General features: G+C 28.9%; 2 protein-coding genes across 6 annotated transcripts in view; both read right to left on the bottom strand.

Annotated features, from left to right (window-relative positions):
* LOC107073568 (terminal nucleotidyltransferase 5C) overlaps positions 1-14,413 on the bottom strand; it is an 82,949-nt gene extending 68,536 nt beyond the window's left edge. Inside the window, 1 exon segment of the mRNA XM_015334266.2 lies at positions 13,321-14,413. Coding sequence (XP_015189752.2) covers positions 13,321-13,611 — 291 coding nt within the window. The 5' untranslated portion in view covers positions 13,612-14,413.
* A 2,989-nt stretch (positions 14,414-17,402) lies between these two features.
* On the bottom strand, positions 17,403-26,891 carry BckdhB (Branched chain keto acid dehydrogenase E1 subunit beta). Of its 5 annotated transcripts, none has more exons than XM_015334247.2 (8): positions 26,383-26,891; positions 25,918-25,995; positions 25,302-25,504; positions 25,051-25,206; positions 24,081-24,252; positions 23,668-23,813; positions 21,018-21,104; positions 17,403-20,256 (listed from the first exon to the last, which is right to left on the bottom strand). In XM_015334247.2, exons 1-8 carry the CDS (start codon positions 26,504-26,506, stop codon positions 20,074-20,076), a joined length of 1,149 nt encoding a protein of 382 aa, XP_015189733.2. In that variant the 5' UTR covers positions 26,507-26,891; the 3' UTR covers positions 17,403-20,073. The 5 variants fall into 5 exon arrangements, 3 of the variants coding, with proteins under 3 accessions (XP_015189733.2, XP_015189738.2, XP_089027074.1); XR_001476769.2 differs by lacking the exons at positions 17,403-20,256; positions 21,018-21,104 and adding exons at positions 22,558-23,235; positions 23,323-23,469; XR_001476770.2 differs by lacking the exons at positions 17,403-20,256; positions 21,018-21,104 and adding exons at positions 22,558-23,235; positions 23,336-23,469.
* Positions 26,892-26,997: the final 106 nt, after the last annotated feature.

The raw sequence follows: 26,997 nt of genomic DNA, 5'->3' as shown, positions 1-26,997 counted from the left end.
CTGTATCATTTTGCGTTGTATAACGATTTCCACTAAACTTTTGTTTCTTATGATGATCAGGATTAATATTATCCCCTTTACTTCCTTTTAAATTACTCATTGCGGAAACTAACAACTTGTAAGCTGAACTCTGATTTCGAACTTATTTGTCGTAGCTGTTAAGCTTTACAGTGCCAAACCAAGAACTAAAACTATCCTTAGCCCATTTACATCATGACTAGAATTAATTTTTCTTTTTCAAACATCCGCGACATTCAACTGACGACTGACCTCGTATCACCGTTCAAATGCTCACAGATAGAAAAACAAATGCTTCTTATATTCTTCCGCTTCTATGCGGAATATTCCGCGCTTGGTGATAAAAGACAATCGCAGCTCGCAAATATATCCACAATTGAATACAAATGGGTTAAAATTTCAAAATAAGTTTGAAAAAACATATAATCCTCTAAATTTCTTTATATAAATATATATATAACTGTACATTTGCATTAGAATGCCTCCGATTACAAGCCAACACGTCACAATATGCCCGGTATCACACCTCTCAACTAACATAAGCTCTTCTAACAGCTGTAACTTTCCAACAACTTCGAATATTGGAATATCATTTTACCAATATATTCTAAACATGTTTAGGAATCAATTTAAAAAAAAAATGTCTATTTTTTCAACCCATCACATGGGGTGTGACCCCTTTTATGTTAGTAACCATTTCTTTCTCAGGATCGTTATCTTACGCAATAATACAGTTTTCTCAATAAAATAACGCTGCTCTCGAGTGTCGACCGCAGAACCTCGGTTCTCTCGCGTTAAACTCGAGTCGGATTTCTCGAGGGCCTGACTACTAACGGGAGCCTGTGTGTTGTTATTGTAGAAGTATCTCACGAGTCATTACTATATCTCGAACAAAACCGATATTTTCTGAGTAATACGTGGTATCAGATTTTTAAATCGTCCTTCCGTTTCTTACGGGACTACACACGAATAATACCTGTACACACACAAACACAAACGTACACACATACATATCATATATACGTAGAAATCTTTTTTTTTATCAATTACAATTGAATAATTTCAATAACATTTAATTAATATAGTATTAATCATCATTTTTATCATCGTTATATTAATTACGTGAAATATATTACAATTGAATAGATTTTTTTTCTTATTTATCATTTCATAATATGTCAAAATTAAAATACTGATTTATTTCTATCATCGTGTTTATGTTTAATTTAATACATATTTACAATCAATATTTTTTTGATTGACGATATTTCCAAATCAATATTTCAGATCGATTGACAGATATTAATCTTAAGATATAAATATACCTGAAATATATTAATTAACGTCCATTTCTATGATAATATAATAGAAATAAATATTAAAATCTTTGAAATATTTTTTTTAACTGATATTATGTCCAAATTAATATTCAATCATTCGAGATACATATAAATTGAAATTTTATGTACGCATACATTTATTCGAAATGATTGGAAAGTCACGTGGGTAAATTCTACACGTGTATGTACGCGTGTATTGGCAATTCCGAATGAAAGTAGAGTTAGCTCCTTTTAAAATTCGAGGTAAAGTTAAAGTCGATTGAGCAGTTAAATTCGAAAATCGATCTCGTAAAATAGGTTTTCCTTGCCTTTTCTGAGAAAATCGTATTAAGAGGATCGACCGAATAAGGATTTGCCGAATGCATTTGATGCTTTTATTAGTATATATTTTGTCTGTCTTGTTCTATTCTTGTATATGTAACACTGTGTAGCCCGTATAGTCGGTATAGACGACAAATTGATCATTCAACGAAATAACTTTGCTTGTCTACGTTCAAGACCTTACGCAACATTTGATACGCTTGCATTCGCTCGACCAATAACTTTTCACGCTCACCTTTTATTCTATATCTGTCTCATTCTTTCTTTCCCAACGAGAATTTCTTAAGTATAATAATTAATAATTACGTTTGATCGGGCTTACAATCGCTAGATCGATAACTTACTATATTATATCGTATAGGATATGACATATAATATAATACTACGGTATAACGTTAATTTGTATGTATGTGTGTATTTGTGTTATTTAAAAAAAAATTAATATATCTATATGCAAATTCGCATATATGAAATAAAATGTAGTATTAAATTATAGTATATATTGTAATAAAATATTATATTCTAGTCACATATATATTTTAATAATATATAACATTGCATATATATATATTGTATTATAACAAGGCTTTTTTATAAAAGGGGATTGCATGATAAAATTTAAAGATCGCAGAACTTTTAACAAAACTACAAAAATGTTTGGACGAGCAACAACCAAAATTTGAAAACTAGTTTGGCAACATTAATCGTATAAATACATCTGTAAATTTATGATAGTAAAAGACAAGATATTACAAAGTCTATTGATTAGGTATTGTATTAATTTTATTTAATAATCACCATAAATATTTATCAATTTGATTACCATGAATATTAATCAAATAAAAGAAAAAAAAACAACATAAAATTTATGAGTATGATTCAAGGATAAATAATTTAGGTGAAACTGCACATATCTTCTAAGCAAGGTTAACTACCCTTAACTAATTAGCAATATATTTAAGAGAACCTAATAACATTACGAATTTATACAAACTATGCGTAAGTAAAATTGAACAAAAAATAAAAAAGAAGAAAAATAATTTTAAATTTTTTTCTCCACTTTTTTTATCATTCTGTGTCTATCTTTTCTACGTAACCATTCGAGTTATACTGGCAAAGAAATAAAATCACTTTTTATAGCTTTGCTAATTACCGCAAGAATGTTAAGAATCCGAGCGACCGCGAAAACAGAACGTATTTCTTTGATTGTGTGTATTCCTTGACTTAACTGTACATATGTGTATATATGGACGAATAATAAAAAAAAAATCAATATTGTATATGCAAGAAAAGATATGTTTTAAATAAACAAAGAAACATACGTATAAACGAAAATATTTTAAGAAAAAATGAAAAAAAAATAAGAAAGAGAAAATGAAAATGAAAATGTACGAGTTGATGTAAAAAAAATCGAAACGAATAAACAAAAAAATGAAAGAAAAATGATAAAACTAAAGAGAGACCATATTTAGGAATAAAAAATATATACGAATAAAGATAAAAAATAAAAAATAAATTAAAAATAAATCGGGTCAAGTTAATAAATAAATAAATTTAATAATCGAATATAAAAATCTTAAAAATTTGATCTTCTTTTGGTGATATAATTATCCACTATTAAAATATATAAACGGGTTCTTCGATTTTTTATTTATTAAATTTGTTAATTATTACATTATTTTTATAATTATTTTAATTTTTTCTTCCAAAGGTTTCAGGGGTAGTGACAATTTCAGAAATTGGCTATCTACGCGTGAAAGATAAAAAGATAAAAATATTCGCAAGTTGGTGATATCGCTATAGGTTTATCCCAAGTCCAAGCCTTTGGCTATCAGAAAGAGAGAGGTAAAGGCAAAAGAGAGAGGGAGAAGGCAAGAGAGTTGAAACCAGGCTTGCACCAATCCCCAAGAGATAATTCTCAAAGCTTATTATACGAAATATCAAGGCCTTGCCTTTCTATGCTCTGACATGTAGAAGAACGTGGACCTGCACTTACTCTGTCTATATATGTGTATATTTGTGTTTGTGTAAGTACCTGCAATGAGAAAGAGAAATAGAAAGAGATACATATATGCATGATACGTGTATACACAAGTGTATTCTATTAAACTTTTTTTTTCTTCCATTACCTACACCCACGTTATAAACTTTTAAGTTGACTTTGTAAACAAATATATGTTAACCTTTACATGTATGCAATTATTATGAATAATTATATTATATTATATTATTAATTTTTTTTATTCTATACGTATTGATGAATCTTTCCATATGGAAAAAACAAATGAATTTATTATATATATTTATTTATAATCGGTATAATAATTATTTTGAATAAATTTCTTTCCTTTTTAATTATATTTTTTACATTAAAAATTGTTCTATTTTATAATTGAATACATACTAAAGGATCTTTCCATATGGAAGAAACATATAAATATTGTACTGTAAAATTATATTTGCTCATTTCCAACGGTTATAATATTAATTATATTTTTTCGGGATTATTTTATGGTGTATATAAAATATTACGAAATTGGTTTGGAATGTAAGAAAATTTGGCCTCCTTCGCACGACTTTCTTTGTTTTCGCCCTGTGGCACATTGACCATTTCAAAAGCAGTCGGTGCAAAAAAACAGTTACGGTATTACTCAACTACTCAATCGGTCGGCCTTTCACGAATATCGTACCAACTTATATATAAACCCATGTACATATATATATATATATATATATATATATATATATAAACATAAAATTGAGAGAATGATGAATCCAATAAAGCTTGGAAATTGGCCTGTCTTCTTCTTTACGTGAATACACACATACATACATACATAAATATATATAATAAATTATATAAGAAAATAAGGGTAATAAAATGAAATTTGAAAACAAACAAAAACAAAAATTAGAAAGTAATAATTAATAAAAAAAATTGTACAAGTTTTATAGAAATAAATTAAATTAACATTAATTTAATAATAAATGCAATAAAATAAACGATTAAAGTCTTCATTTTCTTGTTCACAAGATTGAAAACAATGTCAGACTTTGTTCTCCAACATTTTTATATTGTTCCAAGTTTCCGGGGTTAAGGTTCGAGTCTATCCAATACTTACAATAGAATAGAATAAAATATTGTAGAAACCAATTGTTGTCCGATAGACTGCAGCGTGAAATCAGTTATCTGTTTGCACGCATGTATTTATTTATGCATGTGTGTGTGTTGTATATATTGACTGTCAAAGTTGTAATTGTGTTTTTCCTTTAAAAACAGGAAACATGAAATGAAGACACTGACACAGACATTATCTATTATGATGACTAATATCCTTACAACTTCGATATATATTTTTTATCTTTTCTTTTTTCTTCTTTGTTAAATAGAAATACTTTATGAGGAAATGATTACCTTAATAGTTAAAAATAGAGCCCGAATTTTTCATGTTATCTATAAGATGTAATATTACGATATAATATGTATAACTATATACACATCACATCATTATTATTATTATAATAAAAAAAATACATAAATATCTTTATAACTGGGACATATTTTTTCTTTATTTTCTTTTTTCTTTTCCTGAAGAATAAAATATGCAAGAAGGAACAAATTATTATGATAACTAAAAATAGGAACTAAAAATATGACCCACAAAAATCTTATCCATACAATATAATATTAAAATATAACTAATATATTCATGTTATTATAATAACAGTAAAAAGAAATAAATATTATATACATATATAAAGAATAAAAAACCTTTTTAAGATAAACAAGATAGATAAAAGACTCAAAAATAGATATCAGGTCATTACGCATAAAAAAATATTCGACACATTCCATATCCTACGCGAAAACAACATAAACAAAAAAAAAAGCTAAAATTGGGATACGTGATTCGTAGAATATTATTTTTAGATATGAGATTGCCTTTGCATATTTTCAAACTAACTTTCGTGAACTATCCCCACCCCGATCTCCTCTCTCTCACTCTCTATCTCTTTCTCTCTCCCCCTTCCTCTTCCTCTTCTCTCACTGTTTCGTCAATACTTTTACTCCTACTCCTTTTCTCTCGATTGAACTAACGAAAGAGATTACTTAAATTAGTCACGATAAATGACTTTATTAAATATATGCAAATAGAAAGAAAGAGAGAGAGATGGAGGAGGAGGGGCGAGAGGAAAAGAATGTTGAACGGTGGTGGTTGGCATTAAATAAGCGTACATCTCTCTTTCTCTTTCTCTTTCTCTTTCTCTTTCTCTTTCTCTTTCTCTTTCTCTTTTATGTTCTATCTTTCTTTATCTACTTTATTATAATGTATGCGAGATACTCCGAACTGATCTTGGCTTATGTGCAAATAGTAAAAGTGAATTTCTGACCAGTCAACTCACGCACCAGTGAGAAACGTCATGGAAGTGAATCGCCTTTTCGAGTCCTTGATACGCAAATAGCAATACCACCACCGGGCCAAAGACACGCGAAAATGAAAACGATGCCTCATCCCCCCCCACTCTCTCTCCCCTAACCATCTTCTTCTAATTCCTCACCATTCCAACACCCCGTGACCTTATTACACGTTCGTTACATAATAGAATTATACTAAAAAAGAAAAAAGAACAATACATTATATTCTGACTAATTCGACGATCGTTAATCAAATCGATAAAAAAATAATGTAGTCGTTATCTAATGTAAGATCGAAGTTTCTGTTAACGATAAGAAAAAAGAAAAAAGAGAAAAATAATAAAGAGGAAAAAAAATAACATAAATATATTCATCATTCAATGAATTCTTGGTACTTTCGCTAATAATAATCATAATCGCTGACAATGTAACAGATAGTGTGACAACAGAGTACGGATCTATAATCTTTAAATCAATAATTACTTTTCTATCTACGAGTCGTTTACTTCTCCACATAATTAATTACTCTCGTTACGTAATTAACATATGAAATTATGTACACTATCATTAAAAAGTTTCAAATCATTAGCTGATTTTCGTAAAAATCGAAATATATCGAAAAATGTATATTTCGTGATTCATGATGTGTTATATCACATCTTAACGATTCAAATTAATGTTTTAAAAAATTCTCTCAGCATTTTCTTACACCCATAATGATTATTTAAAATCAAATGTCTTTCCGTTTATATTCCCAATATTAGGAAACACGACTTTAACTCTTTTATTATTTTTGTATTTGGAACCCGTTTATTGGTAGTGTTTTGGTGAATCAAAAAGATTAAGGGCATACATTGTTTATCATATAAATATTCTGTTTATTTTCTTTTTTTTAATTTATAATTGCAATTTTGGTTGACAGTGTACGTAGTAGACGTCAACGAGTTGTATTTAATAACACCGATGATGTTAAAATATTGAAATAAAGAAAAGAAAATAAGATAAAAGAAAAAATGTAATATATTTTCAATGCAGATATTGGTTAAAATGACGTGATATCTTTGACGTATTAAAAGATAAATATTTAACAAAACTTATTAATGAAAAGTAATCCTCTATTAATTATTCTATATCTATGTAATATACATGTATGCATATATATGAATAATGTAAGTATATAGATCGTATTATGTCCATCGTAGTGGTCATAGTGCAGTATTCCGGTTGGCCTAGTCTCGTATAGGTTCTCCCGAAGGATCGATGGGTCGTTGCCCTCAAGTCTGCTGCAGCTACTGCGAAGGTGGCAGGAGAAGCGTTTCTATTCTCTACGCTAGGATTATATTCTACGTCCTTGACGACGCCCTTTTTACTTTACCTAATGTAAGATATATATTATTTCTACTTTAATTGTGATAACACTTATTGATCATTAATTCAAGTACGATAATAATGTATTTGGCTTGGTAATATAAATCATTCATTTAAATATAATAATAAATTTTATACAAATTATTGTATGCATGTAATTCATAATATGTAAAATGTTATTATTGAAAATAATTAAATTAAAATAAAATTGATTTGTCTTTCTTAAATAATTCTATTCAGATTAATAATACACGAAATATTATATCAATGTATTATGTATTACTGTATTAAATAATTCATAATTAAAATAAATTCTACACATATCTTTATATCTACTTTTTTCTTTTTTTTAACCAAAATTTCATTATTTAAAATAATTAAATTAAAATAAAATGGATTTGTACTTAAAATAATTATAATAAAATAAATCCTACACAAATCTTTATATTTATGTATTGCGTATCTAGTAATAAGCTTTAATAATTCATAATTAAGGTAACTAAATAACAGTAAAATTGATTTATATCTCATAAATAATGTTAATAAGCTAACGAATCTTAGAAAAGTTCTTCAACCTATCTCAAACAATTCATTATAATAGAACGATGAATTCCGTATCCGGATTAATTAATTACTATGTAGTTCTCATAAAGTTTCACTCATTTCTAATTCCACGATTCATAGATAGAAAAGGTCGTGTGTTAAAGTCGCGTTCTACACTAAAGTTTTCCGTAAAAGAAAGATCTATCATCTCTAATGCATTACGATGCACACAGTGATCAAATTGTGTATATATATATATATATATATGTATATATATATGGAGAGAGAGATAGGTACATATTAGGTCACAAGTAAATTGGAAAAACTTTCGCCGATTAGAAACGGAGATGCAGAAATACGTATGAAGAAGAAGAAGAAGAAAAAGAAAACGAAAAAGAAAACGAAAAAGAAAAAAACAAGAAGAAGTAGAAGTAGAAGAGTAGAAGAAGAAGCCTTTGGCGATACGGAAGCAAGCAATTTATACGAAGATTCCATCGATCGTACCTAAGAAATACTTACTTATCTTTACGTATGTGTCTGTATATGTACTTATATTACTACTGCTGCTTCGAGATGCACGATGGAATGTTAAAAAAGAAAGAAAAATGAGGGACGTTCAGTAAAATGGATTTTATAACTTGCAGTGACTTTCTCTGATGTGAGAAACTAACGAGCTAAAAGTCAGAGCACCGTTCAATTTTTCTTAATCCATGAATAAGTTTTTCTTTTGCAAACACTTCGGAAACCGAAGAAGGATAGATAATAAAAAAGTCAATTAATGTTACGTCAATAATTAATGTATAAGCAAGTTTTAAGAACGCCATAACATCATGGTGCACGGTTGCACAAAAAGGCTGGAAGAATGATTATGATTAGAGTTCTCAAAAAGTAAATCGAATATATTATTTAGGATTAGTATAGTTAATAATATTATCAAAATATTTCAAATCCTAAAAGAGAAAGCAGAATGCTTTGTAATTACGAACTAGAATTTGTTACTTTATAATGAAAAAGATGAAAGGAAGTAATTAGAAGTTCTCGAATGTTCATTCAGGATTTTTGGTTTTTATGAAAAACGATTATTAGAATTATTATAGAAAAAAAAAGTAATAAAAGAAATGAAAATATGATATTAATTAGGAAGATGAAAGAAACTAATTATAATTATAATGTTTATGGTAAGCGGTCTTTGGTTGGATTTCACTTATAATGGAATGTATAGCATATAAAATATAAACATTACATAGAAAGTAGTATACATGTTCCCGCGTCTAACCACATGGAAATTACCGCATCTGAAGATCGTAATTTAAATGAATATTCATTAAATTTTACTTACCAATAACACCTATCGAAGTTTACACGTCGAAATTAATAAAACACTGACCAGAGACAACGAAAGTCCCCAAATGTTAATAAAGATTTGTTTAAACATTAATAAACTTGTTGACATTAAATCAACCGTTTAACACAAATTTTCGTCTATCTCTCACCGTCAACGACGGTAAGAATTCAATTAATACTTCATGAAAGAAACACACATAATTAAAAAAAATAAGTAGTTTGAATGTTAAATAAAATTTAGAAAATAAATAGGTTCTTAATGAAAAATTCACATTTGATTAGATAACAAATTAATATAAAACGATGAGAGAAAGAGAACTCAATTTGATAAACGAAAGATAATAATTAATAATGAATAATTATTAATAGATAATCCAAAAATCATTGAAATATTAAAAATATTAATATTCTTACGAAGCACGTGTTGAATACGACTTGTTTATCATAGAACGACCGGACTATAACTGCCTCGAATGTTGTCTCGAATGTGTTTCGAAGAAAGAAGTAAACATACGTATAGAAATAGAAATAAACATAATTCAGTCATTTCAATCGTCATGGTCAGTAACTGTTAAAGGTCGGTAACAGTCTCTAAAATATGTTTTCCTTTTCCTCCACATGAAGATTCGATCGATCATAAATTTTTCAAAGGTATCTATTCCTTTTTATCAAATAAATCAAATAAATTTTTTATATTTTAACAAGGATGCTCTCCGGTCACGCGTTGCTGTGGCTTTTTTATAAAATATTGATTTAATATAATTCTAAAGTATGTAGTAAATTACAACAAACAAAATAATATCACAATTAGAATGGAATATATAAGATAATAATAAATGAAAAAATATAAAAAGCAAGATTAGTTATGTCACATGTAAATTTGAAAAAAGCGTATGACGTGAATATATCGAAATAATTGAATTGTGATACAGCGCCATCTATTGAAAACTTAGAGTACCAAATACCTAGAAACCTCTAAATAATAAATCCTTAAATTAGCAATTAAAAATAAAAGTACTCGCGATAAAAACTATCCTATATATCCTAAGTTGAAAAAAATCACATAGAATAAAAAAAATTTCACTAAGATCGGTTCAGTAGTTTCTAAGTTCATTAGAAACCAACAATATGACACACACACTGAATTTTTATACATAAAGATTATAAAACGCAATTATATAATATATAATCGACGAATCAACAAGTGTTTACTAAAATTTTTTATTGTATTTTCTATTTTTTCTATTTTTCCAGTGAGTCGAATTATTGTTAATTTTTCGAATGAATTTTTTGCTTTGTAAGATTAAATTATGTTTTTTTTTTAATAATTTCATTTTAAAACTTATGTTAGTCGAAAAAGCATAAACTATGTTAAAAGATATCTTTTCCCTAACGTCTTCTCAGAAAATCAACAAATCATCGATCTATTAAACGTGTCTATGTGTATTTCATTATAAGAAAAACTTATTTTTTTTATACTTTAATGTTAAAAAACCGTATTCGATAGACAATCAGCGATTGTTCACAGAATTTCTTGTGTAATTTTCTATCTTCGAAAAAATTAAAATAATTAAAAATTTCTCAAAAGTTTATTATTCCTCTGCAAAATATAACAATTATACACAGATTATAACTTTGAGATCAACGTTTTGTCATAGCATGCAAAGGGCACGTGAGATTGTTAATTCGATTGACGCTATATGTAAATGCGAAAAGAGAGAGAAAGAGAAATCTTGCATCATGTAACAAACAAAATAAATAAACTCGAGCATGAGGGCTACATAATTTATGTACTCTTTATCGCATATATGTCGCGAATGATCATAGACATTGAGAGCCAGTTAAACCTTTTTTCCTCAACATTCCTAACAAATATTTCATTATTAATTTTTATTCAATCTATTATATTATTAGATGATAAGTAATTTCAAACTTGTTAATATCAAAAATACTAGTTTGTTTTAAATATTAAATAATAAGAAAGTATTCTCAATACAAAAAATAATCTATATATATATATATATATATATCATAAATAATTTTATTTATTCAGAGATATAAAATAATAAACTTTTATTTACAATATAAAAATAATTTATTGAAATAAAAATAATTTAAAATTCCAAAATTAAATATAATTTACATTAATTATTATTATCATCATCTTCATCTTTTTTTCTCTAATTAATATTATTATTATTATTTAATTGGAAATTGCATAAAACTAATCCTCGAAAATGAACTAAATATACAATTAGATAAATTTGATTACATATGTGGCATACATATCGTACCAGCTCCTTTCTTGTTCACGAATTTTAAAGCGAGCAGAAAACCAGCTCGATTACCATTTGCATTAACCTTTTCGCTGTTACGCCCGGCTTGTTCTAACATCTAGTATACGTGCCAACTCGCTTAGCCGACTTGTGTCTATGTAAGCTATTAGAAAATATTTCTTTTTTTTCTTCTTCTTCTTTCTTTCTTTCTTACTTTCTACAGTTTGGACCAAAAGTTTCCTACGTGATTTTTTAACTAATCAGTTACTCCGTCTCGAGACTTTTTAACTAATTCTAATTTCTTTTTTTTTACCCTAGATTGTAAAACTACAAGCCTTTGATACTTTTAACTAGTAATTTGTAGTAAATTTTTTTATTAAAACGATTCGATTATTATTCCAACGTATCTACGAAGTCATTCGTCAATGTACGAGTCTACGAAATAGTCAATGCATTTACGTGTTTATTGCGTATGTGGGATATACAAAATTGCGCTAGGATATTTCGATGTTTTTTTTTTTAAATAAATAATAAATAATGTTTTAATTAAAATTGCAGATTACATAGATGGATTGCAACATTTTTAGGTTAGCAGAAATAATTTGCTTTCTTTCTTAAAACTTTAAAAAAAATCTTAAAACTTTTCAGTCCACCATTCTCGTATAATATAAAAATAAAATAAAATAATCTACGATATTATTAAATAGCAAAATAAAATAAAATAATTTAAATAAAAATAGAGTACGCGCAAATTTAATAATAAAGACTTTCATCAATACTTTAATAACATTATATATATATATATATTTTTTTTTTTTCTTTCTCTTTCTCTTTCATTTTTTCACTCTACAAGAGCGATTTTGATCGGTTCTTACGAACTAAATAGGCGTGGCAGCTGCCGTAAAAGTATACACTGAGACATTTTTAACGATCGCGATAATTTTTCGAAAGTCGAACAACTGTATATCGACCAATCGATCGAAGATACGATTTAGATATATTCTTAGAAGTTTTATCTTTCTTTAAAACTATTTTCATTTATATAAACAAACAAAAAAACAAAAAAATCAACATACCTTTTCTTTAAAACTGTTTTCATTTACATATATATATATATATATAAAAGAAAAAATAAATAAATAAAACAAACAAACCAACATATCAAATTTTTATTGAAGCTGCATTTGATAGAGACATTTATGTCCATAGGAAAAGAGGAAAACTCATGGATAGTCAACGTGAGATTTAAAGCCTAATCCTTTATTTTTATTTCAGGAAAAAAACAATAAATAAACTATATAGAAAATAATTATAAATTAATAAATACCAAATTATTCGGTATGATATTAAAAAAATAAATAAATAAAGTAAAATTGACAAAATGATTTTGAAAAGCGTTGTATGATCACGTGATCTTTTGTACTCTGCTTCCCTCTATATCCTTTGCTAGAAAATAGTATTAAATACATAAAAAAGAAATGGAAAATTTTGATCATTAAAATTGAATAATTAGAATCGACATTATCGATTATTTAACGTCAATCAAGCTCAAATTTCCTTCTCGAAGGTCATACTCGAAAAAAGCTGATCGACCGGCCTCTTCCTCTCTCTTTCTCTCTCTCTTTGTACTACCGGCGCCATCGAACTCTATATACAGCAGGCATTAAAAAGTGTTACGTAAGTTGAGACTCACCTGCATCAATGGCACCATCTGAATGCATTGAGTAATTTTGGTCATCGTTTCTTCTGCTTTCTTTTTCGCCGATTCCTCATTCTCATTCTCGTCTTCTTCCTGTTTATTTTTTTCATCTCGGATACTATTAACGACGATCTCAATCATCCCTTTATTTTCCTCGTTTCTAACCTGCGTTAGAAGAGAATCTTTCTCTCCTTCCTCTTTCTTATTTTTTTGTTGATCGTTGAGATTTTTACACGAAGACGGTAGCAACGATTGTTTTTCGTTTGTTAAGTTTATTTTTGTCATATTTATTTTTTTATTTTTATTTTTACCAATAATATCACACTAACACTACTTGATATGGTTGTTGTTTTTTTTTCTAGTCTATACACCGATTTTAATAACAAAAATGAATAAAACCATAAAATATTGAAGATAATATTAAAGAAAATACGCAAATAAGGGCGTACACGAGGAAAGTTCGAGGTTATGTACGTAATCGATCTCTCTTGCACTCGACTAATTCACCGCAGCGTATCTTTTCCCTTTAACTATGAGGCTTTCGGTTTTCCGCTTTCCCTAACGAGATTCACTTCGACACCGTTCGATGATTGGTCCACGTGAATATACTTCTCTGACACCAAAGGTGGAGCGAGAGAGAAAAAGAAGTTACGAGTTGATACCAGTTCCTTCCTTCCTTCCTTCTCCTTCTTCTTCTTCTCTTTTTCTCTCTCACACTCACTTCACCAACTTCCTTGAAGTATCTATTTAACCTGTTTATATCTTTCTATCAATTTCTTCTTACAACACACAACAACGAATATATAAATAATAAAAATAAATAACCAATCTTGTGTAAATCTTCGTGTATTTTTTAACACACGCAAAAGAAGAATACCAAATAAGGTTAGATTAACCTCCCGACTTAATAATATTATTTTCGGGACGATAATTTTAGTGAATAAAAAGTAACGTAATAATATTTAAATAATTAAAATAATTAAGCGTTTAAATATGAAAATGCGGAACGATTGCGGGAAAAGTCAGAATTGAATGCGGAACGTGAACGGTAGGAAGTTTGGAACTGATATTCTCTAGTCGGTCCATCCCAGCGTGCATCACCGCCCCACCCGAGTCGAACATCGCCCTTGCCTTGCCTTGCCTTGCCCGTCTTTCCTCTCTAACCGAGTCTACGCTCGAGACCCGAAAACGACCGAACTCGAGGAACAAGACGAAGATAACACGAACGAACAAACGAACGAAATCGAAAGCAGTGCCGCACTGCATTCGCCAATTTCTTTTATCAGCGCTTTGCGTTTTTTCTTTTTTCTCCTATTTTTTCTCTTTTTCATTCTCTCTTTTTTTCTTTCTTTTTTTTATTCTTTTTACCAACCGCGCGTTTATCGGTATTTATTTACCACGCTTTTTATCGACAGATGTAATCTAAATGTTCTCTTCCATCTACTGCTTCTCCTTTTTTCTTTTTCTTTCTCGGCATTGATTTATTTGGTTTTTTAAATTCATCGTTTATGTCATTTAAACGTTTCTGTAATAAAATACATTTTATTGATGCGATAAGTATAGAGAGTGTTCTTCATTCAACTGTAATAATCTTTTTCTTTTATGGATTATTTTCTAATTAATCTAATCGTTAATTTTTTTTTGCACGAGTAAATTTAAATAATATGTAAATATATGTATGCATATATGTACATATATGTATTATTAAACTAAATGATATAAGAATGAGGTGGATTAATTTTAGACTCTATTTATTAGTCTATTTATCTCGAGTGAACGTGATTGTTTTTGCTCAAGGTTGATTGAAGGTTAACACGTTTCTGCTGTCGAATCTCCTCGACTCGCAAGTTTACGACATTATAGTTATAAAAATTCTATATATGCATATATATGCATATATATATATACTTTTACTATCTTCCTTTTTCTTTTCTTTTTATTTTATTATTTTCCTTTACGTAGCCTGGTTCGCGGTTTCACAAAATGTGGTTTCTATTTCCTCACCATGATGGTATCCTATAAAGATAATAAAATGATAAACATGTAGACAATGAAATAATAAAAAAATCTTACGGGACAATAAAATAAAATAAAATAAAATAATAGAAAGAATAGAAAATTATAGTAATACTTTATATCAAAATGAGCAAAATAATGTTCGACCGAGGGAACAGAATAAAAGGGGAGAAAATGGAAAAGGTGAAAGAAGAATAGAAAGAGACAGATAATATCTACGTAAATCGAACTATAATCGACGAATATGTACAGGTGTTGCATTATCAGTTTTCGATTGATTTATCGTAAGACTTGTCGACACATGCGCGATTATTATCATCATTATTGTATATTTCTCTCTCTGTATGCGTTGAAAACAAGAAGAATGGCATATATAGATAGAAAGAGATGTTGTGTATCTACTTGTGAAAATAACGAGGATAAAATCGTAGAAAGAGAAATAGAGCGAGATAGATAAATAAATTTTTGTTTCTGACACAGCTTTAAAAAAAGAAAGACAGAAAGAAAAGAAAAAAGATATATATATATATATATATATAATTTAAACATTAATTCTTACGTTTAACAATATTTTTTAATAAAAGTGTTATATTCGATCGCGTGTATATATTATATTTTTTACTCATAAATGTTGAATGAAAATGTATGAGTAAAAATAACGTATATTTTAAAGAAAAAGAGATTGTGTTTCGATTTATCAGGGAAAATGTAACGTCGGATAGTAATTATCATATCGTTTCTAAATCCAGTTTATTCAATGTGGAATGGGCAAGAAGGGGCTGCAAGGACCTTTAACGTTTTTTATCTACATATTTATATATATAAAGTACATAGAAATGTGAGCGTAAGTTACGTACGTTCTCCGGCTCGACGAAATTGTCGCTCACGCCTTCTGTGCGTTCCTACGTGTCGGCTGGCAGGGCCACATTCAAATGCTACTGTATATATTTATACATGTATATATATATAAAAATCTACCCGTCTATCTACAATCTACTTTTATCTACACTTCGGTATGTCCCTATGTATATATATATACATATGTATATAAGTAGCCCGTGCCAGTAAAGTTGGCAAGTATTAGATGATGCCAACATGGTCAAGATTAAAAACAGTGGCTTATATTTTACCTTGAAATCTACTTAATATTAATCTTATTTTGACACTTTGTGTAGAAGTTTTTAAATTAAGTAAAAAAACTTTATCAAAGTTTGATATGTCATTATAAAAAATATAGTAATATTATAATATGCAAATGAACAACAATAGAATGCGATCAACATAAATCCAATCTACTCGTAGATGACGATTATTATAATATGATTGATCTTAATTACGATTTATTTCCTAATACCCTTTCTTCGATTATATTTATTTTTAACTATTAGAACGCGTATTGTAAAAAAATTGTTCTTACTATGATTTTCAAGTAGTTTTCGCAATCTGGTAAGATAGAGTAAACTTTCTCGAAGTAAAACTCGACTAATCAAGATACCACAAAACGTTTTTCTTAGGACCTTAGACGAGTCCAAGTCTTTCCTCTCTTTATATACATACATACATATATGTGTACATATACATACAAATATCTATGTATTTGTCTTCCTACAGGTATTCTTGAACCTTCTTGTTAACTCTAACATAAGCTCTTCGTCTAAGAAGGAAATCCTCGTGGTTTGTTTTAATTATGGTAACGAGTCAACGACGTTTACCGGAAAATACCTAAGCTCTTAATTGCCAATCGCTAATCGCGATAATCATGGGCTACAATTTAAGAGGAGACAAAGAAGTCGTTTGTTTCAAAGTTATATAAATTCCTATTGAGAGTCTGCCGTTCGTAGTTAGGTTTCTCTCTTTCTTTTTCTCTCTCTTTCTTTCTCTTTCTAATCCCTTGCCTTCGTAATATCCACGCGCTATTACGTTCTTGACTAGCTCGAGAAAAAAAAATGAAAAGAACGGAAAAGAAAAAAGTTATCTATCCTACGCAGTCATTGATGGTGAAGGTAGAGTATAACAGATATTTAAAAAATAAAATAATAAAAAAAAAGAACAAAGAAAAATCACAAACAAAACATTTTTATTTAAATTCATAAAATATCACGATGACGTAGTATTTGGTAATAAATTGCATTGCGTAATAAATTAAGACATAACTTAAAGATAAAAGAAAAGAAAAATCTATAAACAGACTTAACATACCAATTGTAAATTACCATTTGATTTGTTAATCTTACGCTTGGAATAATATAAAAAATACAAAATAAAATTTCGAGAAAGTTCTTGGTGTAGACTAAAGAGAACACTTGTTCGCGTTGAACATCTGTCGAAATGATACGAAATGAAAAGAAAAGAAAATGTAAAAGAATGGAGATATAATTGAGAGACGAAATGACTTAAAAGCGTATGCGTATTATAAATCAATTAATACACGTCGTTACACTCGTGCACTCATGCAATTGATTCTTTTTTCAAACGCGAGTTAAACACTTGCGTGACATTGACACGTGGAAAAAGAAGAAGAAGAAAAAGAAAACAAAAAAAACTTCTAAATCAAAGATCAATCAAGAATGTTTATAACAGAAACAAATGCGATATCTCATATGAAATTATTGAATAATACGTATTATTATTATTGTCATTATTATTACAATTATTTTTACTATATCTTTGATTCCTTTCTCTTTTCTTTATCTATATCAAAGATATCTCTCTCCTTCTCTCCCTCTCTTTCTCTTTCTCTTTCTTTTTTCTTTCTTTGTTTGAAAGAGATCCATCCATGAGATTCGTCGAAATCGGTTGCGCGATTGTTCCGGATCGGTGAATCCCTTTCGAATCGTCTACCCACTAACAGGAATCTTTCAAATAAAATGAGGAACAGGGTAGGAACCGAAGCATTTCAAGGATGATCCCCATTCGTTCCAGGTGACCGAACTATTTCGTGCTGACGAAAATCCTTACGAACATATAAGCGTACATGGGTTTCTACGTGGGTTTGCATCTGAACCATATGTTGTTGTTAACTAGTCTATAAAAGAATAAGAAAGAGAGAAAGAGAAAGAGAGAGAGAGAGAGGACAGTTGCTCTATTCCCGCAAAAATCAACGAAATAAAAAGGCAACAGGTCGACCTTCGATATAGTCCATGTCTCACAGTAACGATCACTTCTCTCTCTTTCTCTCTTTCTTTCTCTCTCTTTCTATCTCTATCTCTTTCTTTAGCTTTTACTCAGTCTTATGTGCCAGCCATTCTCCGTCTCTTTTCAATGTACCTACTGCATCACACCGTAGGCGCTGCGTTGCTAACTTTCACGTATCATAATACGCGGTGAAAGAATGTGGTTTCCCTTTCAAATTACAAAATACGTTACGAACAAGCGTTCGCGTTTCACGAACTTCCTTCAATTTCGAATATTCTCTACTTTATCCCTCCTCTTATCTTTCTCTCTTTTTTTCTTTTTTCAAAGATTGACAAATAAACAAGATCTCAATCAATTTCTGAACGAAATTAGAAGAGAGAAAAAAAAAGAAAAAAAAAAGAAAACAGGACGACCGATAAAATTAGGATTCTTTTTATCCAAACTGTGTGTGCATGTGTGTGTAAAATATGATTCAAAATGTAATACAAAATCGATCGATCGATCGATCATGTTCCGAATGTGGCGGCTGAGGGAGAGAAGCCTTGATTAAAATATTATATTACGACGGTCGTTACGATCGGACGCTTCATTTTACCGCGACGAAAGATACGGACTTGACCCGATTTATTCCATATATTACTATACTATTATAATACTACTGTATTACTCTATGTAGATATACACCTTCTAATTATGAATATATCGTTTAGTCGTTGGGGTTACCCTTTCTACTTCTTTCTACCCTTTTTTCTCCTCCACCGTTCTCAATCTGTCGTTAACTTCACCGTCACCACCGACGCCGACCGGGCTTGGTATCGTCTTTCTTCGTCTCATTAAATTAGACGCGAAAGGATTTATGTGGGTTTGGTCGGTACAAAACTGGGCCAGGGATATATACCTCTAATGCTAACTAGGAGTTAACCTACCAATAACGATTTACACGCAAGCTTACTACTTAATACTTACAAAAAAATATTTATTTTCTTTTTTTTTTGGCTTTTTTTTATTCAATTTATTTTTTACTTATATCTACGAATAATTATATCCCAAGTGTTTATAATTTGGAAATTTGAAGTCTTTTGTTTGTTCTTAAGACAAACACATTGATGAGCGATCTTGACTAGATAATTAAACATCGATAATAAATAATATTGTTTGTTCTCTTATAAATCTATATCTTTTAAGTGATCTTACTATCGAAAATCTAATGTAAGTAACGATTGTTATCTTATATTGTTATGTTATATGAGATAAATAAAAAGGGAGCCACGTTTTTTGATATGAACGGAAAGGGTGTTAAACCAGGATAAAAAAAAAAGATCGAGAGATAGAAATATAGATAGAACTACTATGATACGATCAAATTGTCGCGGGACCGGTCTTTGAACACGTGACAAGTCGATCCTGAGACAGTGTAAGTAAGTAAGTTAAGTAAGTAAGTAAATATATATATATATATATATATATATATAAGTATACCGCAAATACGAAAAATCGATGTCATAAAATTCATTAAAAGTCATATGTATAAGTATTTGCTAATCTTCTACAAGTAATGTCACACGTTCAGAATAGATCTTTTCTTCCCCATTTATTCTAGTCTTCTCTCTTCAATCTTATTAGATTAAACGATGATCCTTCAATAGTCAAGACTTTTTTTACTGCATCGAAGCAACGCCATTTGTCCGGCAAATAAAATTCCTCGAAAATATGTGGAAATGGTGTATCCCAACCGGTGACCCTCATAATTGGAGATTCCAAATTTAAAAAGCATTCCTCCTAAAAAATATGCAAAATATTTTAATATTTCATTTAATACATTACATTTTTTCACATTTTTATTTTTTATATTTGTTTTCTTATAAAATAATAGTAATATTAATATAAATTAAGATATAGATCTTTTTATGACTAATTGTAATCTTATTACGTAATACAATTTTAAAAAAAAGAATTCCTAGAAAAGAATAATTATTTTCTCTTTATAGTAATAGTATTTAATATATTCATTTATATATACGTATACATATATGTATATTTTATATACTATCTGTATAACAGCGCGGTATAATTTCAAAGTCGTAAGAAGAAATTCAACGTCTGGTAATTAATTTTATTACTGCTAATTGCACTCAATTGCAATGATCAAAGATATTAACAATCGTAGCGTAGCGTGCATTGCACCCGAAGAATGGAAAAAAAAAGAAAGAAAAAATTCTTTCTTGCGAATAACTGTACAAAGAGACGTTCAGTGATATAATACATATATGCATATACATATATATATATATATATATATATATATATATATATATGAATATTACATATATCTCCTGCCTATCTATTTATTATTCTATAATCTATAAATTGTATCTTTCTCCTTCTCGATATCTGATCGTAGATATAATAACATTTTACAGCACCTAGTTGATACGATAAAGAGAATGGATTATTTATGAAGTAACATGCATTTTTAAATTTAATCATCGATCTTATATCTTATTGAAATCAACAAAAAAAATCACGCTAATCATTTTTACCTGAATACGTGCTGCTATTTCTGCTCCAAATCCGTTGGTCCTTGGTGCTTCGTGTGCTATGATTACGCGTCCAGTTTTTTTTACTGACTGTAATAAAAAGAGAATTAAATAAATAAATAATAATAATAATTATTATTATTATTATTATTATAACGTGATTATTTAACTTTACATTTACGAATAAAATTTGCTTAGCAATATCCTGTATATAAAAATGTTAAGCTATCCAATTCACTCATTTGTACGATTTACTCATATGCTAATAAAAACTCTTATAAATGAAATAAATAATAAATATAATATCATTTTAAATAGAAATAATAAAAATATGTATAAAGAGAAAGTTTCTCAGATGATGATTCAATTGGGAATACGAGTATACGTACACATAAACATACATATATATGCATAAGTCGAAGGTAGGATCAAATTATCCATGATTTACGATTAGTGTTCGAGCATGATAATAATTTATGTATATGGGAGGACGGATGTTAAATGATGCATTAACATCAAGAATCTTACTATCGACTATCAAATCGATGAAAAGTTAGAGCGAGCTAACTGTTGCTCCTGTACGAAACATCTATGAAGGTACAACACATTATTATATGTAAGTAAGTACTTACTTACGTACGTAATTAAGACGCACTCTCTCTCTCTCTCTCTATATATATATATAGATACATGCGCGTATGTGTATATGTGTGTGTATGCGTGTGTAACGTTGATGTTGTATAGATATAACAGGACGCCTTGTAAATCATTAACAAAGCCGATTGGAAAGCGCGGTAAGGCGCGTGCACGCGACGCAAACTACCGCCATAAAATCACATCGATAATTTCCCCAAGGCTGATCCCGAGCACGGATTAGCGAAACTTCATCCGATTTAGTGTAATTAAGACTCGTGGAAAGAAAGGAAGAAAGAGAGAAAGAGAGAGAGAGGAGAAAAAGAGAAACAGAAAGACCAAGAAAGAGAGAGGAAGACAGAGAGAGAAAGATCAAGTCGGTTACAATTGGATTATCAGAGTTTTACGAGGCAATTTGTATTTTTTGAAGCCTGTCAGCGCTTTTTACGTCATCAACGACACATGTAGTACACACGATACCTTTGTCTATCTTTATTTATCGTTAATAACACCTTTGTAGATTCTACTTTATAATACCACTCTCTTTTTCTTCTCTGTGTTTATTCAGACAACTCGTTATGAATTATTTTTCTTTTTCTAATAGAAAAATAGAATATATACTTACTACGTGCGTATAAGTATACTTATAGTTTCAACAATTGATCTAATAATTATGCATAGAGTATCCTATATACTACAAAATTATACATCTAACAAAAGAAATTTTTTCTTCCAATTTAACAATTCGAAAAATTGCATTTGTTAATCTTACTTTTCTAGTAGAAAATAATATATATATTTATAAATGTTAGTATGCGTTTTTAGTATGCTTACAGTTATATATACATATATATATATAATGAATGATCTTAATAATTAACGATAACGGGTGCCTCAAAATTATATGCCTATAAAATGTATTCTTTCCTTAAATTTATCAATTAAAAAAATTTCATTACTATCAATCATATTTTTTTAATAGAAAATAAACACATACATATATATGTATATTGTAATTATGCATACGTGTAAGTATGCTTATAATTACAACAAATGACCTAGTAATTATACAAAGGTATCATGTACTAGAAGAAAAAAAAATTGAAAAAAAAAATTAGAAACTCCCTATATAAGAAGTAATATATCGTAAGTGGGAAAGTTTATTGGAAAGATATTCTCGGTCGTTTCGGTCGAGATAGTTCAACCATATCCATCTAACAACGACGTTCAACGTTCTAACTTGCACGAATGAGCGAATGCGCACGGAGACATTACGCAAGGAGGAGAGAACACGTGGTGGAACGGAAAAGATAAAGTCCTTATAAACGCTTGCCGTTCGATCGCGGATCTCGAATTATCCGAGCAGGCTGATTTCGTTCTGAAGACGCAAGAAACACGTGCTCTTTCTCACCTTCTCTCTCTTTTCCTCTTTCTCCTCCTCCCTCCCCCCTCTCACTCTTTTTTCTTCTTTTTTTCTTTCTTGTTCTCTTGTGTTGAAGAGACCTAATCTCCGATTAGCAACCTTCTCGATGAGCCTTCGAAACAGTTTCTTAGTTGCGCAAACTACACCAGTCTCGAGAGTTGAGTGCTATCGAGAAATAAAGAGAAAGAGAGTGAGAGAGATAGTGAGAAAGAAACGAATGATTTAACCAGGAATATATCTCTATGAATTTACCAATGAAACTAACTTTCCAATTACGATCTGCATCACTGGACCTGAGTCCAGAAGATAACTGCCTGAACCCTGGCCTACCTCTATTTCGTTTCTTATTCACTCTCTATTATTATAGTTTAAAGTTCAAATATGCTGAGATCACTGTGCCTGATAAATAAGAAGAGTCTGATATTATAAAAATATAGTTTATACATGTTTCTGATAAACTAAATTGAAAATAATTATTTGTTCATTTTTTTCTTTTAACAATAACATAAATAATTATTATAATATAAATATATTTGAGATATAAGTAAAATAATTTAAAACAAATTGTAAATGTGCAAATTAGAAGAATTAGATTACCTTGCAAACTAGTTGAACATCCCAAGGTAAAATGGAAAGAAGATCTATCACCTCGCAAGATGCACCGAGCTTCTCCTCGACGAGATCGGCTGTTTCTAATAGTACGTGCACCTGTGTGCCCCATCCTACGAGAGTCACGTCTTTTCCTACGTCAAAACAAAAATACATATATAGTAAATATATATTTTTCTGTATATAAAAGACTTGTATATAAAAATTGAACAAAAATTTATATATAATTTTAAAAATCAATTATTTTAGTTTGGTACCTTTTTTAAAGCTGATATGTTTTCTACAAATTATAAAATTATTAATCTAGGAAATGTTGATCAATCTAAACCAATTCATGGTGCACCCTCTATATAAATAAATAAAAAAATAATAGTAAAAATTTATTGTATAAATAAAAGTACCTTCTTTAATAATCTCTCCTTTACCAATTTCAATTTTATAATGACCAACCGGAACCTCATCAACAGCCGTACGATAAAGGACCTTAGGTTCAAAAATTATGCAAGGATCTGGCTCCTGAATAGAACTCAATAAAAGTCCTTTTGCTTGCACTGGACCTCGAGGTACTACAATCTACAAACGAGGAAAATAAAATTAACCCTTTGAGTGCTGAATACTTTTAACTAAAACGTTTTGTAAGAACGGAATAATTTATTATTAACTAGATTCTGATAATAAATTATATTTAATAATTAAAGAGTTTTTGTTTCTGAATATAATTTAATTAATTAATATAAACATTACATTATTTTACATTAATATTAACAAACATGTATATGCGTTGATAAGACCACTCTGATAATTTTTACCAAACGCATATATGTGTCCATAGCATTCTAAGGATTAACGAACCATTCTAAAGAAATTAGCATCCACATTAAAAAAAAAGAAATAATAAAAAAAAAATATGAAGATAATGTAATAGAAAATTTATTGGCGTTTAATTCGTCCTTTTTTCTTTTCTAGCAGAACCATAAAGCATGTTTTTATTCCCGGAAATATCTTCTTCGAAATAACTCTACACGTTCGTAATCGTGAGTGCAGTGTAAAGGCTAATGCACGTTTGCTACATGTACTTTATATATATAAATTTACTAGATGGATATTACATGTTTTTGCATATATCACATGTATATATTACACATTATATGCACACAAATTATATGTATATTTACATATATATAATTCACTACTCATTGTACGTTTAGGTATATCATACACCAAATTACTGCTTTACCGACAATAGATACGTAACAGTACATTTCTATTAGTACAGACCATTAATAATAAATAGATTTCTGTTTTACCGACATTACACAAATATTAATATAATAAATGTTCAATTTTTATTGTTATTTATTAAATAAAAACCTTTAATCCAGGTGTATGAGCAAAATAAGCTTCCGGACTTTGTGAATGATACAGTCCTCCATGCCCAACGGCACCGCAAGGTGATCGTATCGTCAATTTTCCACAATCAAACATTCCGCCGCTTCTGTATCTGCATTTAGCTGCTTCATTTACTATCTAATATAATTAAAAGATAAAAACATACGTATTATATTTCTAATTATAGAATTTCGATATATTTGAAAAAGGAAATAATTGAAAAACTTAATAACCTGATCAAATGCAGGAAATATATAATCGGCAAACTGAATTTCTGCAATGGCGGTTGCACCAACATTCGCCAAACCAATACCAAAACCTGCGATACCTTGTTCGGATAAAGGTGTATTAAAAACTCGATCGGAACCATAACGTTTTTGTAATCCTACGGTGCAACGAAAAACACCACCGAAGGCAACATCTTCTCCAAAAATAACTGTATTCAAAAATATAACATTTTTCAGAATAAAAAGACCATGCAAAAGTATTTGCAAAAATGTATGAAAAAATGAATCACTATTGTCAATACCTTCTACATTTAACATTTTTTCATTGACTCTTATCGTAATTATGCTAATTAATATAGATATAAATAATAATAATATAATTATCATTATATATATATATATAATAATTATGTTATTATTATATATGTTAATACAAAAACTTATTTATATTATCTCGTTAAAAAATATTTTTTATGTTCGATAATGCTTGGTTGTTATCAATGTCATGTACATTTTTGTAAAATAATCTCATGTAAAACAGACGTAAGTAATTTTTAGTATAATCAACTATTATATAAATTCGTGTTTGTTCCTATTTACGTTAAAAGAATTTTATAATCACCTGCGGATGAATCATTTTTTAAAGTAATGTCCAAAGCTTGATTAATGGCTTGATACATATTCAATTTTTCGGTTTTTCCTACGAACAGTAAATTATTAATTCGATAGGGTGCACATGCGCGTTCGTTAATCATACAAATCGTAAAATTTAAATCTCGATTGAATACATATTCGCGTAAAAATGTTTTCTCGTCGTTTAGAAATAAATGGAAATAAAATGAAAATAAAAAGAAAAACGTAAGTAAAAATATACGCACTAAACGTTCTATATTATCCTTATTATTATTCATTAACATAATCAGTATGTTTGCTAAAAATAATATTTAGAAGAAAAAATAAAAAATACAAAAATATCTTTTACAAGTTATCATTTCAACACGTTATTAATACTTAATAAATAAACAATAAAAATTTTTTATTTAATAACGACTTTTACCTACAATTACGAGACATATAATTTACTCACGCTCGGGTATGAACGACCTTGTGTTGGGATAAAACTTGAAATGTACATTTCTAATATGCTCCTTTCTTGCAATACGCAGCTCTAATAATTTTTTCGACGTTCGTACAATAAACTTACGAATCATTTTACTTTTACTTTTACTTTACTTTTATATTTACTATTATTACGGATATTTAGAATAAATTCATGTAAATAGATTAAGAAAGCAGCGACAAGAAGCAAGATAACAAGTCAAATAAAAGAATAAAAAAGAACAAAATGAACACATTAACTAAGAAATAGAACGATAATAATACTCCTTATCTCTTCTAAGCGTCACTGTTTATACTTGATATCATTTATTTTAAATTTTCGAACGAATTTCGTAATAGTAATATTTGAATACAAACACTATAAGACAAACGACAAAGTTACGCTTTGAGATAATGTTCGTTCGCGTATAAGCGTTCAACTGATCTATACTAAGCACTCGCTCGCTTTTAATACATGTTGGTTTATCGTTTATCAGCGGAGTCCTACGAACGACAAGTCATTCATTCATTCGTGATAAGCCGGATAAACGTCATCAGATTAACATTACACATTTTGGAATTTTAAATTTATTTTTCTGTTTTA

The sequence above is a fragment of the Polistes dominula genome, unplaced genomic scaffold, assembly GCF_049000335.1.
Source record: "Polistes dominula isolate Pdom_NZ unplaced genomic scaffold, Pdom_raw_medaka contig_31, whole genome shotgun sequence".
In the NCBI taxonomy this organism is placed as follows: Eukaryota; Metazoa; Arthropoda; class Insecta; order Hymenoptera; family Vespidae; genus Polistes; species Polistes dominula.
The sequence above is the reverse complement of the archived record's forward strand: the minus strand, read 5'-3'. Positions and strand labels throughout refer to the sequence as shown.

Bases quoted from the DNA above. Each gene is read 5' to 3' on its own strand.
- BckdhB (XM_015334247.2), bottom strand. From the start codon at position 26,506: ATGATTCGTAAGTTTATTGTACGAACGTCGAAAAAATTATTAGAGCTG. The intron at 25,996-26,382 runs GTGAGTAAATTA...TACTGTTCGTAG, and splicing joins AAGGTCGTTCATACCCGAGC to GAAAAACCGAAAAATTGAAT. The intron at 23,814-24,080 runs GTACTTTTATTT...GTTTTGACGTAG, and splicing joins AGGAGAGATTATTAAAGAAG to GAAAAGACGTGACTCTCGTA.